This window comes from Saccopteryx leptura, chromosome 3 (assembly GCF_036850995.1).
Source record: "Saccopteryx leptura isolate mSacLep1 chromosome 3, mSacLep1_pri_phased_curated, whole genome shotgun sequence".
Classification (NCBI taxonomy): domain Eukaryota; kingdom Metazoa; phylum Chordata; class Mammalia; order Chiroptera; family Emballonuridae; genus Saccopteryx; species Saccopteryx leptura.
The window spans coordinates 346,222,161-346,238,315 of NC_089505.1; the positions used below are offsets into that span (position 1 = coordinate 346,222,161).

General features: G+C 38.1%; 1 protein-coding gene across 1 annotated transcript in view; it reads right to left on the minus strand.

Annotated features, from left to right (window-relative positions):
- The window catches only part of NUDCD1 (NudC domain containing 1), a 62,009-nt gene that overhangs the window by 24,576 nt on the left and 21,278 nt on the right, over positions 1 to 16,155 (minus strand). Inside the window, exons 3-5 of the mRNA XM_066379356.1 lie at positions 9,369 to 9,554; positions 5,729 to 5,909; positions 1,326 to 1,502 (exon numbers count right to left, since the gene is read on the minus strand). Of these exons, the coding sequence (XP_066235453.1) occupies positions 1,326 to 1,502; positions 5,729 to 5,909; positions 9,369 to 9,554 (544 nt within the window). The remainder of the gene's footprint in view (positions 1 to 1,325; positions 1,503 to 5,728; positions 5,910 to 9,368; positions 9,555 to 16,155) is intronic.

A 16,155-nucleotide genomic window follows, 5' to 3' on the forward strand; every position in this document is an offset into this window, starting at 1 on the left:
AAAAACCCTCAATGGGTAACTTCTGCCATATACAAGATGAAAGGAATTTGCAAAATTACATGAGCTTTTAGTATAAGTAAAAAACCATGGCAGTAGACTAAAGGGAAAGTGAAAAATTTTAAATCTTCTCTCCACTAAATGTACACAAACATGTCAATACTCTTCTCAGTTGCTGGTTGCTTTGAGCACCATTCTATGATTTTAGAGATCATGTTTTACATCTTTCAAAGAAAGTACTATTATTAATACCACATAACACTAAATGGGCAACAGACAATATATCTTCTTGAGATTTATAGAAAATAAGACTAGTATACATACCGGAAGACTGTGCAAAAGAAAGCGGTCTATAACTAACAAGCTAGCCATATTTTTTTAATTATATTTTTTCTTTATTATTGTGAAATCCTATGAACAAATAAATACAGAATTTCCAAATAGAAACTGTGTACAAGAAATTAAGTATGGACTGTTAATTAGAAGAAAAACAAAAAAGGAAGGGATTTTCAGTTTACATTAAAAGGGAAAAATAAACATCATAATATATAAATTCAGAAAGAATTCAAAATAGAATGTGAACTGTCAATAAGAAAAAACAATACCTAACGTGATAGCTGCTGAAACACATGTCCCACTTAGCTGCATCTGTCTGGGAACCACATGGTCCTATCTTCTAGGCAAATGGTTCCAAGGAGAAAGGCACCCCTTCCATCCTTCACAACTGCTCGCCTAAGGAATTAACTTGTAAAGGCCACGTGGTCTAAAAACATGAATAGCTGTTCTGGCTAACTCGAGAAAAACTTAACATTACAATTAACAAAAGATAATAGAGCCTGACTAGGTGGTGGCGCAGTGGATAGAGGGTCAATCTGGGATGCTGAGGACTGAGGTTAGAAATCCTGAGGTCACTGGCTTGAGCACGGATTCATCTGGCATGAGCGTGGTCGTGGTCTCACCAGCTTGAGCACAGGTTCACCAGTTTGAGCATGGGATCAGACATGACCCTATGGTCACAGGCTTGAGCCCAAAGGTCACTGGCTTGAACAGGGGGTCACTGGCTCAGCTGGAGCCCCCGCCCCCGCCACAGTCAAGGCACATATGAGAAAGCAATCAATTAACTAAATTGCTACAATTATGAGTTGATGCTTCTCATCTCTCTCCCTTCCTGTCTGTCTCTGTCTCTTTCTCTCTTGCTAAAAAGAAAAAATAATTGAACACCTATTGTGATCTGGTAAAATCGATAACCTAATTGGGCAGACAAAGCAGACACAAATATATATGCATATAAATACACATAAACCTATAAAGATTAATAGTAAAGTTACCTTTGATTTTATCTGACACGTCTTCACCCATATTTTCTTCAATATCTTGATGAACAAATGTGAAGGATTGGTAGGAGACAATCATTAGACCATTTCCGTCAGGCTCAATAGCAGCATAATGTGGCGCTGACTTCCCACGGAGAATATCACGCTTAATAATTTCATATTTTTCATTTTCTGAAAGAAATTAACTTTTTGAACAAAAATTACAAATAAAAGACTATATTATAAAAATACTCTGAAATATTTGTATGTTAGTTTGAATTAAAATATTTTAAATGTACTATTAAAAGACATATTATTGTCTTTATAGATAAAAAGGATATAAAAAAATTGACCACCTAATATTCTATAAATAAATTCCTATTTTAAAATATTGTGGATCTGATAAAAATTGTTCTAGATCGTTATTCAATGTGGCAACCACTGGTCACAAGTGGCTAAAATTAAGTAAAACTGGAAATTCATTTCCTTCATCACATTCCAACATTCCAAGTGCTCAGCAGCCACACAAGGCTAGCTACTATCACACTGAATGCACACATATAAAGCATGTCCATTTTGCAGAAATTTCTATAGAACAGCAGTGCTCTAGATCATGAGAGTGACTGACTTGCCTGAAATATCAGGCTCTGAAGGGTCCACCTTCTCCTTGACGACACAGCCTGTCCACCTTCCTAGTAACTATACAATAGGCATATTCTGTTCTGGAAAGAGCCACAAAGTGGGGTTAAGGGAAAAAGTGTGGTGTGGGCTATTTTTCTGCACACTCTAGCTGCTGAAAGGGGTTTCATTAAAATGAAATCTGTTGAAGGTAGAAATGATTTTTATCCACACTCAAATATAGATCTATATGCCTGCTATACCCAAACATAAATAACTGTACTTGGAATTTTTAAGATATAAATAACTGTAACCTGAAAGTATCTGGTAAATTAAATACATTTATTTTCCCATGAAAATACATTCTTTTTGTTCTTTAAAAATATCCAAACATTTCAGTTGAGTCCATACCTTTACTTATACCGTTACTCTATTAAAGTGCATTCTACTTGTAGCTTCATGCTGAGCAGTCGAAATCGTTATCATCTGAGTTATACTTAGTAATAGAATCTAATCTAAAATGACAATTACTGTTTTTACTCTCAACCCTCATACATTTATTTCATACACATTTAAGAACAGATCTTCCATTTCACGTCATGACTTAAAAACGCCTATTTTTCCCGCCCAGGTGCGTGCAGGGCAGAGTCCTGCCTGTCTCTGAGGACCTGGACTCAGACACCATACTTTCTAGAGTGGCTTTACCCAGCGTGTGTGGAACAGAAAATAATGGGTAAGTCTCCAGTACACTCCATGGTTAAATAACTTGGGAAGGTCGGATTAAAATTACATGTTCTTTTTCACTCAAAATTTTTAGAAACTTTAATATGCTTACTATATAATGGGGATATTGTTTGCCTACATTTTAAAACTAACTTGACCACAAAATATTTATGAAATGTTTCACTCAACAGTTTATAAAAACACTGAACTGTTATCATCATTTAAAAATAAAATGAAAAAATAGCACAATTATATTAATAATAGGAGGAAAAAGGGAATGAGACATTAAGAAAAAAAAAAAAGGTGGCCCTGGCCCATTGGCTCAGCGGTAGAGCATTGGCCCAGTGGGTGGAAGTCCCGGGTTCGATTCCCAGTAATCAGGGCACACAGAAGTAATTATCTGCTTTTCCACCCCCTTCCCTCCCTTTCTCTTTCTCTCCTCCCCTCCTGCAGCCATGGCTGAAATGGTTCAAACAATTTGGTCCCAAGCACTGAGAATGGCTCCATGGCCTCACTTTAGGCACTGAAATAGCTTGGTTACCCAGCAACGGAGCAGTGGCTCCAGATGGGCAAAGCACTGCTCTGTAGGGGGCTTGCTGCGTGGATCCTGGTTGGGGCACATGCAGGAGTCTGTTTCTGCCTCCCTGGCTCTGCCTCTCACTTAATAAAAATGAATGAATGAATGAATAAATAAATATTAAATTTTTAAAAAGGCAAAGTAACCACAGAAAGAATGTTTTCTAAAATAGTAATTAAAATTAGTTTTGGGAAAAAGAAGAAAGGTGAGTGTAAATATAACTGAGTAATTGAAACAAGGGAACAAAGAGAACGGGAACGGAGGTGATGGAGGCGGAGCAGAGTGCCACTGGGTCCTGAGGCAGTCTGGTGACAGTTCCTGTGGACTGAGCTAATCCACAGGCTTAGCTTACAGAACCAGGTATATCGGAGAAAAGAAGGCATGTGAATGATGGTTTCTCCTATAAGATGTTAAGTAACTTAATTAAAAAATAAAGTTTTTATTCTCTAAAGCAGGGATTTGCACACAATAGACTATGTGTCAAAAAATAAATTTTATATTTTTAAATGGTTAAAAAAATCAAAAGAATAATACTTAAATACATGTAAAAAATACATAAAGTCCAAATGTCAGTGTCCATATATAAAGTATTATTGGAAGACAGCTATACTCATGGATGTATTGTCTGGTGGCTTCTGCACCATCATATGCTTACCACTAGCCCTATACAGAAAGAGTTTTCCTACATGGAATCTAACAAGTTTAAGATAATATGTTGTTCCAGAGAGTAAACTACAACACTGGTTAGAAAAAAAACAAACAATTACATCAAATACTTCAAAGGAAAAATTGAGAAAATTGATTCAGCTTACTTATAAACTATTCTGATACACACACACCTATGTACACATACACACATTTATTCACATATTATATATATTTACAACATATAGTTCGTTTATTTAAAATAAGAAACCTCTTAAAAAATGCTATTAGCCTTTATCAGAGTATAAACTAGTAGCTATAGTGAAGAAATCTCTTCTATAGAGACCAATGATAAATTAAGACTGATAAGTTAAATGAGGAGGTTAATAAAAACTACTGAGAAAAATAACAGTCATGGCAACAATCTCCTTTAGTGCTCAATTACAGTAAAAAACCATTTGGTGAGTCAGTAAGAGCTAAGCATTAGCAAAGAGCAAGGCCACACCGTTAAAGGAATCCTAATTATAAAAGAAAAAGTAATTTTTAACGTCCAAGTTAGAAGCCTGACGGTTACAGAACAGACGACACGTCAGGACTTTCCTACACACGGAAGCTCTTGAGTGAAACAAGTTTTCCCGAGGACAGAAACAAACGGAAAAGTTCAATTAGATTGAAAGGAAATCACAGTTGAGATTTAATGAAATAAAGGCATTCATTTCCATCTAAGCAGTTATATTGAATTTATATTTCAATTACACTGTGATTTATAATATACGTTTAGCTTTATATACAGGGTGGGGCAAAAGTAGATTTACAGCTGTGAGCATGCACAATAGTTGATTCTTGTGTTTTTCATTTAAACTATAAACCTCCTTTTGCCCACCCTGTATATATAAATTCTAGTGCACACGTGTAAATATTAAAAATATACACTTTAAATTCTTCAAATTTTATGTAATGTCTCCTTTTATACAAAAAGGCATGACTGACTGAGTGTAAAGCCAGTAGCCGCGGCCACCATCACAGCCACCTGGCCCATGCAGGTTCGCATTTGATTCGGACAGACGGTAATGAAACAACAACAGAGCCAAGAACTGGTGAGCCATCACCTTTAATCCTAGCTTGCACCTGACAGGCAAGAAATACACAGTGGGAAAACACTTCCCTTTCCATTCAGGGATCCTAAAGCCACTGACTTATCCAACTTTCCTAGAATCAAAGGTATCTACCTCACCAGCCTTATTCAAACTCTGTTTCTCATCATCTTCTCTGCACAAACTCTACATAAACTGGCTTCTCCTCCAGCACTCTGCCATCTTGGCTGCTTCTCCTCTCTTCCATGTGGCCTTTCTCTCCCCTCCTGCATGGGCTCCTCTGCCCCATTTTATAGTGTAGAAATCAAAACCTTTAAATCCAATATACAAACAAGGAAGTCTCTGATACAAAGTCACTCATCTGAGGCATAATGGGATTCCTCATGAGAGTGCACCACCCCACATCATGCAATCAGTCAAGGGTGTAGGAAAGGCTTAGTCTTAAAACTAAGCCTTAGGCTATAATGACCCTGCCTGCTTACAGCCTGTCCCCCATACCCAATGCAAACTATAAGCGAGCAAACATATATATCATATTTACAGTCTTATTTGACCAACACTGGGGAAGCACCTTATTATTTATATAACCCACACTTAAGGAAAACTATCTACAGATATTCATTCCACTGGATAGCAAGTTCTAGAATCATAACCCAATCCCCAAGAAGAAACAAACAGCATCTACAGGAACAGCTTTGCACTCCAAACTTACTAACTTTTGACAACCATTAAGGAGAGATTCAGAATTTGTTATGTTTTACCTTTATTTGTCTTACTGATAGTGACCCACTCCAAGGAAACAAAGAACCCACTTCCTTTCATGTCCAAGTCTTCTTTCTCTATTCGAAGAAGTAGAGTAGCTATTGAATGTTCTTCAGCTTTCAACAAGGAGATGCTGTGAAGTATGATAAAAGGACTCCCTAGCTCTTCATTAAACATAATCTAGGAAAGAAAAAAAAAGGTAACACATGAAAATGTATATATTACGTAAATGCATATGGCAGAAAGAATACATAGAATTCTGCCAATCCAACAATTTGGATATTGTTTATTATAAGAAATACAAAAATTTTAAAAGACTTTAAATAAAGCTTGCAATTTTAATTACAACTCCTTGAAGAACTTTTAAAAAATATTTTTGTTTAAAATAGAAAAGTGATTGGTGTTCTTGGCTTAAAAACAAACAGGAAATTCAAAGAGCATCTAAAGGAGAAACAGAACTAAAAGCAATCTCCTGGAAATGAATTATCAAGTGAAAACAGAGCTCTGCACAAAAGAGAGGACACGGTCAGTTTAACACTAATCCTTCCTCCATCTCTCCCTGTCTCTATGATTTATTTCTGCTTTCTTCCTCTGCTTCGGGGCCCCATGCATGCACGTGTGTGTTCTCCTTCATGTATGTGTGCACACGCGCTTTTTCCCCTATTTTTATTTTTGTTTGTCTTTCTGTATTCTCTCAGAGTTTACAAAGAGTCAAAGGCAATGAAAAATAAACCATTAAAATTTTCTTGTTTCTTAAAAACAGAAACTATTTGCATTTAAAAGGTATAATTCAACCACTTAAAATGTACTACTGAATCTGCTTATAAAAAAAGGAAACTTAAGCATCATATGGAGACACACAAAATTTTACCAAATTCTTTTTTATACTATAAGCACAATCTACAATATTTTTATTAAAGTAAATACTAAACAGAAATTTTAAGACTGATTTCTAAACAAGATTTTCAAATAAATGAAAAAATAGTTGGAAAAAACCCACCTAACTAAAAAACACAAATTAGCTTGTTTTTTTAAAAACTTCTATATAGAATTGCATTGTTGGGCAGATAAAATATATAATGCTCACTTTGTTAAAGATGGCACTGCCCACGTGAAAGCCCGTCGCCCAGGTGATATTAATGTGTGTTGGTGGCGGGCTGTGGGCAGGCAGGATCCTTGTACTGGGGCTTGGTTTTAGGACTAAGCCTTTCCCACCCTTTTTGATGTGGGGTGGTGCAATCCCATCATGTCTCTGATAAGTGACTTTGTATTAGAGACTTCCCTATTTTGTATATTGGATTAAAGGTTTTTGTTTTTTTGTGTTTTTTTTTTGTATTTTTCGAAAGCTGGAAACAGGGAGAGACAGTCAGACAGACTCCTGCATGCACCCGACCAGGATCTACCCGGCACGCCCACCAGGGGGTGATGCTCTGCCCCTCCGGGGTGTCCCTCTGTTGCGACCAGAGCCACTCTAGAGCCTGGGGCAGAGGCCAAGGAGCCATCCCCAGCGCCTGGGCCATCTTTGATCCAATGGAGCCTCGGCTGCGGGAGGGAAAGAGAGAGACAGAGAGGAAGGAGAGGGGGAAGGGTGGAAAAGCAGATGGGCGCTTCTCCTGTGTGCCCTGGCCGGGAATCAAACCCAAGACTTATGCACGCCAGGCTGACGCTCTACCACTGATCCAAATGGCCGGATTAAAGGTTTTGATTTCTGCACTTTAAAGTGGGGCTCTCGGTTCCTGAGATTAGCATTAGAGAGAAGAGAGCAGAGAGGAGAGCAGAGAGAGGCCACGTGGAGTAGGCCAGGAGAAGCAGCCAAGATGGTGGAGTGCTGAGTGAGAAGTCAGTTTGTGCAGAGTTTGTACAGAGAGAAGGAAGGAGATAGGGAACAGAGTTGAATAAATCTGGTGAGCTAGAAACCTTTTTTCTAGGAAACTCGGATAAGTCAGTAGCTTTGTGAGTACTGAATGAGTGGGTTTTGGAGCCCAGTGTGTGTTTTTACTTGCCCGCCGGGTGCAAGCTAGGATTAAAGGTAATGGCCCACCAGTTCTTGGCTCCATTGTTTCATTACCGACTGTCCGAATCCAATGCGAACCTGCATGGGCCAGGCGGCTGTGATGGTGGCCGCGGCTACTGGCCATACATGCATCATATCTGCTCCTACTTGAAAGCTTTATAAAGTGTGCTTTAATGTCATCAATTTCCCCATGTGTCTGAGCAACACTGTCAAAATTATTCAAATAGGAGTCCTTTGGAATCTATTCTAAGAAGAAAAACAGTAACAACAACAACTCAAATACTCAAAACAGAGATGATTAAGACAGACTTTTAGTTGCTTGGTTGGGTTTTGCTTTTGTTTGGGGAACTAGGTGAAACAAAAAGGAAGAAGGAAAAATAGTAAATTCTGCCAGGTACAAGGAGCTAGTTTATTGTTTCCTTCTCTTTCTCTCTTACACTCACAAAAGGGACTGGACTAAAACGAGACAGGTAGATGTCTGGACTTTTAGAGAAATTGTCAGGCTGCAGTTTCCAGTCTTCTGAACAAGCCCAGCAACTCAACTGCGATAACGTTGATCCACAGCACCCCTCACAGTAGAGGCAGCCCGTCTGGAAAGCAGGCAGTATGGCTGTCTTACTTCTTTCTACACTTCAGCCCACCATCCGGCTCGCTGGGCCCTGTAAGCCCTACCATGCCCCCAACCACTCCCACCTTTAGCTTCCTCGTTGTTGCACCAAACCCCAAAGTTCTACAACTCTCCTGGTTCTCTTAAAGCAGCCTGTATTTATTCCATAGGACCCCTCCCACTCAGTTAATGCCCAAGTCCCACCTCTTTCCCACCCGCAGTCAAAACTATTATTAACTGAAAACATCTCAGAGGGTGCTTATTTCATTATAGCAATGTATACTGAACAGGAAGTAGATTCATATTTTTGAATGTCTAGTATGTGCCAACGGGGGAGATGCAGCAGAAGCCAAATGAATTATAAACCCATGTGATTTCCTTCCTAGCTAAATATGCAGTGTTATGTTAAGCTGAAAGTGTTTTTCTTCCTGCTCAAAACCAACAGAATTAATATATCTTTACAACAGATAAATTCTCATTCATGTATTTACCACCCACCCTTCTCCAAACTCCTCTAAACTGTTTCAGGCAGCAGTGTGATATACCACATTGCCTCAGCAAGAAAAAGAAAAAGTTATCACAGGGGTCAGAGCAGAAAATGTCCTGAAGTCCAACGAATACCTGACACTGTGACTGCAAGTACAACCTGAGCAGAGGAAGATAGGCCAATGCAGTTCTTTGGTCAACTCTTCCTCAAGAAGAAGGCGGTGTCAATGTTTAGTGTCCTGCTTCACATATACAAAACACTCAATAAATATCTGCTGAAAAAATACATGCAATTTTTGACAACTGCACTGACTCCAGATCAAATCAGGAATGATTAACATATCAGTTCTGTAAAACACATAAATTTGTAATTTAATTAAAGATATTCAAAACATTATGTATGATAAAAATCAAGTGGCCACACATAAACTATCCCTAAAAGTGTTATTTCAAAATTAAGGTTCTTAATTTATAAATACTTTCCAGCACTTGCATGAATCTAAAAACAAAAAACAAAAAAACAAATCCTCACCTCCCATTTTTCAGAAGCACTGTTTCCACGGTCACCTGTTCCAATGAGATATAACCTTCCAGTTCCATCTGACAAGGTAACCCAGGTAGAAGATGTGAAATGGAGAGATGCACAGAGGCGATTGTCATATGCTGTCAAATCTGTAGGAAGTCGAAATACCTCTCGTGGTTTTCCTAAGGCAGTGTCCTAAAAAGAAGCCGAATATTATGAATGAATCCCTCCTTTCTTGGTCCATACACACACGGAATAAATACCTGCATCATAGTTACTCTCCTTTTCAAGAGATAGTATCTAATTGCCCTTTCTTGGAGTATGAGTTGTACTACTCACTCATCTTGAAAACATATGGCAGAAGTGATGATTATGTGACTTCTCAGACTAGGTCATAAAAGACTTTACCTCTAGCTTGCTCTCTGTCTTGGATAACACATGGTAGACCCATACGGGGAGGAACTGAGGGCTTTCAACAATAACCAGCTTCCTGTGAGTCAAATGTCTTATCCTTCAGCCCTAGTCAAGCCTTCCAATCACGGCCATCCTGGCTGACATCTTTCTTGACTACACTTCCATGAGAAACCTTGAGACAGAACCAACCAAGCCACTTTCTAATTTCTGACCCTCAGAAACTGTGAGATGACAAATGTTTGTTTCAAGTCACTAAGTTTTCAATTAAAATATAACTAACATAGAATATTAGATTAACTATAGGTGTACAGCATAGTTACTCAACATTTATATATAGCTAACAACATGATCACCATCATATGGCACTGTTTTGAAGAAAGTTGTCACACAGAAATAGAAGCTAATACAATGCAGTAACCTAGTCTTTATTCTTCTTAAGTTTAGAGTTAATCATCAGCATTTTTAACTAATTAGAAATACCACATCATGTGCTAAATGCCTACATAAACATCAGCCTGTGGTATGAAAACACCAGATGTAGACTATTAAATAATTAGGCTTTTATTAACACATTTTAATTTTGTCCATGTCCTCATAATTTAAAGCTGTAAGATGGAGTACATCATTAGAATGTTTTACAAGAAAATATATGTAGAAAAAGGCCTGTAATTCAGAAAATAAAATTCCTTTCATACATCTATTCGATAAACTTCCTCTCACACACTGTATTTGATAATTTTTGGTTGTTGTTTCAGTTTTCAGTCAAATTTTCTACAGGACAAATAATCCTTGATTCATGCATTTTATTCCCTGTTCCTAGAACTGTGAAGAGCGGTGTGTACTGTACATTGATAAGATTTAAGTAAGCTATATTCAGTATCCTTACTAGCCTCAAGCTTTTTAGCTACTCATTGTTGGAAGCATACAAGTTAGTTTTCTTTGAAACAGCACCTTTCCCCCTTTTTGTACTCATATTTTAATGATTTACATAACAGTGGATTAAATAATTCAGTAACAAACACAGCTGGAATAAAGTTTTTAGAATGACCAATCCTCTCCCCAAATCACCTAACACAAACCCAATCTTGCAGTAAGTCCTTTCTAACATCCTCTTACTGAGACACTCACTCTGTGGGTTCCCTGGGTGTGCATTTTACTTTGAGGCAAAAAGTAATCAATCCAAATAACTGTTAAGCATACTGAAGTGGACTTATATACTGACATAAAAAGACATCCAAGATAATAACTGAAAAAAACCATGCAGCATATGTACAGTACAAATCCAAATATGTTGAAACAAACAAATGTTGGGATTGACAGCACAGAATAAGGTAAAGACAGACACCCACACAGTGGTCTATTAACAACGTTCACCATGAAAAGAAAAATAAGATTGGACTGAGACTGGTAGGAGGGGAAATTTCCCTTTGGCCTTCAAATAACACTATTTTTTTCCACTGAGCAATTTATGTGTTATATACATAACTTAAAGATACTAATAAAATAAAATGGGACTTCATCCTCAAAATAGTTGTTTCAAAGTAAAGCTGTCTAGTGATCTCCACACATGCCCTTCACTGCATCTAACCGTGTGAATCCTTATTAGATTCACAGAGCTAAGAATGCAGAGCTAAACTTAAGTTACTGTTCTTCATTTCATACATAATTATAAATGTTATACTAAGCCCTTTTATTTTATTTATTTATTTGTATTTTTCTGAAGTTGGAAATGGGGAGGCAGTCAGACAGACCCCCACATGCGCCCGACCGGGATCCACCCGGCATGCCCACCAGGGGGCGATGCTCTGCCCATCTGGGGCGTTGCTCTGTTGCAACCAGAGCCTTTCTAGCGCCTGAGGCAGAGGCCACAGAGCCATCCCCAGAGCCCGGGCCAACCTTGCTCCAATGGAGCCTCGGCTGCGGGAGGGGAAGAGAGAGACAGAGAGGAAGGAGAGGGGGAGGGGTGGAGAAGCAGATGGGCGCTTCTCCTGTGTGCCCTGGCCAGGAATCAAACCTGGGACTCCTGCATGCCAGGCTGACACTCTACCACTGAGCCAACCACCCAGGGCCTAAGCGCTTTTCTTTTAAATACAAGGCTACACATGACTGAGATCGCTAGAAGTCTAGCAGATAAAGTAGTGCAATATCCAAGAGAATAATTATGATAGTCAAGTATGTAAATGTGAAGCCAAATTCATTAAGTTAAAATACAAAATAAAACACACATTGGTATCTCCGTTAAGTTAAATGATAGTTGAAGTGACAGCAAACTGAATATTCCTGATCTTCAAAATCTATTTTTCAAAGGGTACATTTAAATCTTTAAATGCATGGCATCCAATAAAATATCTTCTTCTGTAAATCTTAAATTATTTTTGAACAACCTCCATTGACAGTTTTACAAAGTGTTCTCATAATAACACTTTATATAATTGGTATCTATTTATATAATAAAGTCCTTATTCCACCTGATCATTTTCTTCTAGACAAAAAATGTTAATGTAACCATGTTCAAGGCTGTTGAAATCATTTTGAGGTAACATTTCACGGCTGAACTGCAAAAGGATTAATATTTCATTGATAAATGAAACACTGACAGAATGACTATAATGTAAAAGCATTGTATTAAATAAGTGCTTTTACTTTTTACCATCTTATTTAATTATTACCAAACCCTATGAAGTTAAAATTAGTACCTCTATTTTAAGAAGATAAAGAGCTCTGTTTCAAAAAAATTAAATAATATGCCTGAGACTCCACTACTATAAAATGGCAGGGCTGAGATTCTAATCCCTATTCAATCCACTCCAAAGGTTCATGTTCTTTCCTGTATTCCAAACTTTCTTTAAATGAACCACTTTCCAAGTTTTTCTAAACAATACCTCAGATCTCACTGCAATTTCTAGAATACCCTCGTTCAAAAAACCCCATTAGGAATACGACTGTATTCAGTTTTCCTTCATGCTACTATATTATACAGTATTTTTTTTTGACAGAGACAGAGAGAGTCAGAGAGAGGGACAGATAGAGACAGGAAGGGAGAGAGATGAGAAGCATCAATTCTTTATATATTTAGGTGCTCCTATATTAGGTGCATATATTTATAATGGTTATCTCTTCCTGTTGGATTCCTCCCTTTATCATTATGTAATGACCTTCTTTATTCCTTACTATAGTCTTTGTTTTAAAGTCTATTTTGTCAGATATAAGTATTGTTACCCCAGCTTTTTTTTCATTTTTATTTGCATGAAATATTTTTTCCATCCCTTTACTTTCAGTCTATGTGTATCTTCTGTTTTGAGGTGGGTCTCCTGTAAACAACAATGTACGGGTCCTGTTTTCTTATCCATTCAGCTACTCTATGTCTTTTGATTGGAGCATTTAATCCATTTACATTTAAGGTTATTATTGATATGTAGTTGTTCACTGCCATTTTTTTCTTTAAATCTATATCCTCCCACCCCCTGGCTCTGTTTTGTCTACAGCAGGCCTCTTAACATTTCTTGCAGCATTGGTTTGGTTGTGATGAATATCTTGAGTTTTTTTTGTCTGGGAAGCTTTTTATTTCTCCTTCAATTTTAAACAATAGTTCTGCTGATAAAGAAGTCTTGGTTGTAGGTTCTTATTCTGCATTACTTTGAATATTTCTTGCCAATTCCTTCTGGCCTCAAGTGTTTCTGTTGAGAAGTTGGATGTCATCCTTATGGGTGTTCCTTTGTAGGTGATTGACTGTTTTTCTCTTACAGCTTTTAATATTTTCTTTATCTCTTAGCTTTAGTATTTTGATTATGATATGTCTTGGTGTGGGTCTCTTTGGGTTCTTTTTTAATGGGGTTCTCTCTGCTTCTTGAACTTGTGCGACTCCTTCCTGCATCAATTTAGGGAAATTTTCATCTATACTTTCTTCAAAGAGCTTCTCTTGTCCTTGTTCTTTCTCTTCTCCTTCAGGAACACCTATTATGTGGATATTGTTTCTCTTCCTGTTGTCACAGAGCTCTCTTAGGGTTTCCTCGGACTTTTTGATCCTCTTTTCTTTTTGCTTTTCTGTTTCCGTGTTTTCACTTATCTTGTCTTCTAAGTCGCTGATTCGATTCTCTGCTTCATCCAGCCTGCTTTTAATTCCTTCTAGTGTAGTCTTCATTTCTGATATTGTGTTTGGCATTTCTGTCTGATTCTTCTTTATAATTTCTGTGTCCTTTTTGATGCTCACAATTTCTTTATTGAGATGTTCATTAAGTCCATCCATTGTAGCTTTGAGATCCTTAAGCATCCTAACAATCATTATTTTATTCTCTGCATCTGGTAATTTGATTACTTCTGATTCGTCCAGGACTTTTTCTAAGGACTTATCTTGTTGAAGCTATGACTTATGCTTCTCTGCCTACCCATTATTCTCTATGACTTGTAGGCTTCTTCCAGTTGTGATCTCCTTACCCAGTAGAGCCACTTTAAAGTCTTGATTTGTTTGTTTCTTCTCAGTTTTCTTAACTCAGTGGTAATCTTGTTTACTGATCTCAGGTTATACCCACGGCATTCCTGGATATAGTTTCAAATAAGCCTCCTGGGCTTATTTGAAACTATATCCAGGAATGCCGTGGGTATAACCTGAGACACTGACGGCTTGATCTGCCAGCTTCTCTCAGGAGGCAGGGTGCTTTTTCCGCTTCAGTAGGGGGAGGTGTATCTCAGATCTCCATGGAGACCTGAGGTACTGCCCCTCCTCCCCACTTCCTGTTTTCAGCTGTGTCTTGTTGCGCTGATTAGAGCTGGAGAGCTTTCTGGAGGTGGGTCACTTAGAACCACTTTTAGGCTTGTGCTGTGTGGAGGGATCAACCCCTCCTCCAGCTATGGCCGCCTCTGCACTGGATGAGTCAGCTTCTCAGGTTCTCCCATGCATTCCTCTGCCCCTAATAGTCTGTCTCTATCTCTCCCCACTTTCCTTTTGGAAGATAAGCCAGCCCTCTCAGCACACCACATTCCCAGGTCCCCAGGCAAGTGGCTGTGATATTTTCTGCTTTTCTCCTTGTAATGAGAGCGCTTCTGGGCTCTCAGCCTCACCCCTCCCCCCACTCCTGGAAGCAAGGGAGCTCCCACTATGCCCCCATACTCCCTACCAGGTTCGGTGTGTCTTCTTCTTTGCTCCTTGGTTTTTGAGACCTGTTCTTGTAGTCCAAAGTTGGTTTTTCACGCTGATTGTTCCTAAATTAATTTGTAATCCAGTTTGGTAGTGTGAGCTTGGAGTCTGTGTGTCTGCCTATTACACTGCCATCTTACAAGGTCGAGAAGCATCAATTCTTCATTGCAGCTCCTTAGTCATTCATTGATTGCTTTCTCATATGTGCCTTGACCAGGGGGCTATAGCAGAGTGAATGACTCCCTGTTCAAGCCAGTGACCTTTGGGCTCAAGCTTGCAACTATGGGGTCATATCTATGATCCCACACTCAAGCCAGCAACCCCTCGCTCAAGCCAGTGAGCCCGTGCTCAAGCTGGATGAGCCTGTGCTCAACCCAGCAACCTTGGGGTTTCGAACCTGGGTCCTCTGCGTCCCAGTCCAATGCTCTATCCACTGCACCACCACCGCATCAGGCTATGGTATTTTTAATTAGATTTCTGAGTCAATAAAACATAAAAATTAGAATGTCTACACAGTATATTTAAGTGACACCATCAAGAGTAAATATTAATGTATAAACTGTATATATTTATGAAAAAATCTCTAAACAGGAATTTTACGGCCTCTTAATTTCATCTACAAGGAGAAAAGCTTTGAACTAACAAAACATTATTTTAACACTTATAAAAAGGGTTATTCAAGTTCAAAAAAAATGGTCAAGCAAAATTAAGTAGAAATACCATTTACTAGTATTATTAGATACTGACATTTAAAATTTTACCCCTTTAAAAAGACATAATCTTTTTCTGGACAAAGCCTTTCATTATTAATAACTTTTAACTTCATTTGAAAAATTGTCTTTCTTCAGTTTTCACTTTTTTTGTTAAAGCTTTAAGAAAAGGTGTTTTTTAATTAATTGCAGTTTGAGTAATGTCTCTACATAACATAAAGTTTTCAAGAATGCATTAAACAGCTAGTTCCAAGAACTTAATCCTCCTTTGATTTTTTTCTTTAGGAAAATAAATGGCCCATATTAATAGAGTCAGCCAGAGAAAATAAGGTGAGGTTCAAGTCTAGATATGAGAATACTGGCATATATCCGAGCCAGACTGACAAGTAGTTGTAACCTGTCAATGCAAGACACAGCCTCACAAATATAGGCTCACAAGTGGGATGAGTAACTCTCCCGGTAGCTTTAAGTGCATTTTAAAGACACACCACAAGATGGCCTTCTTAGTAGCACAAACTATTTTTTCGGGTAAATGGAA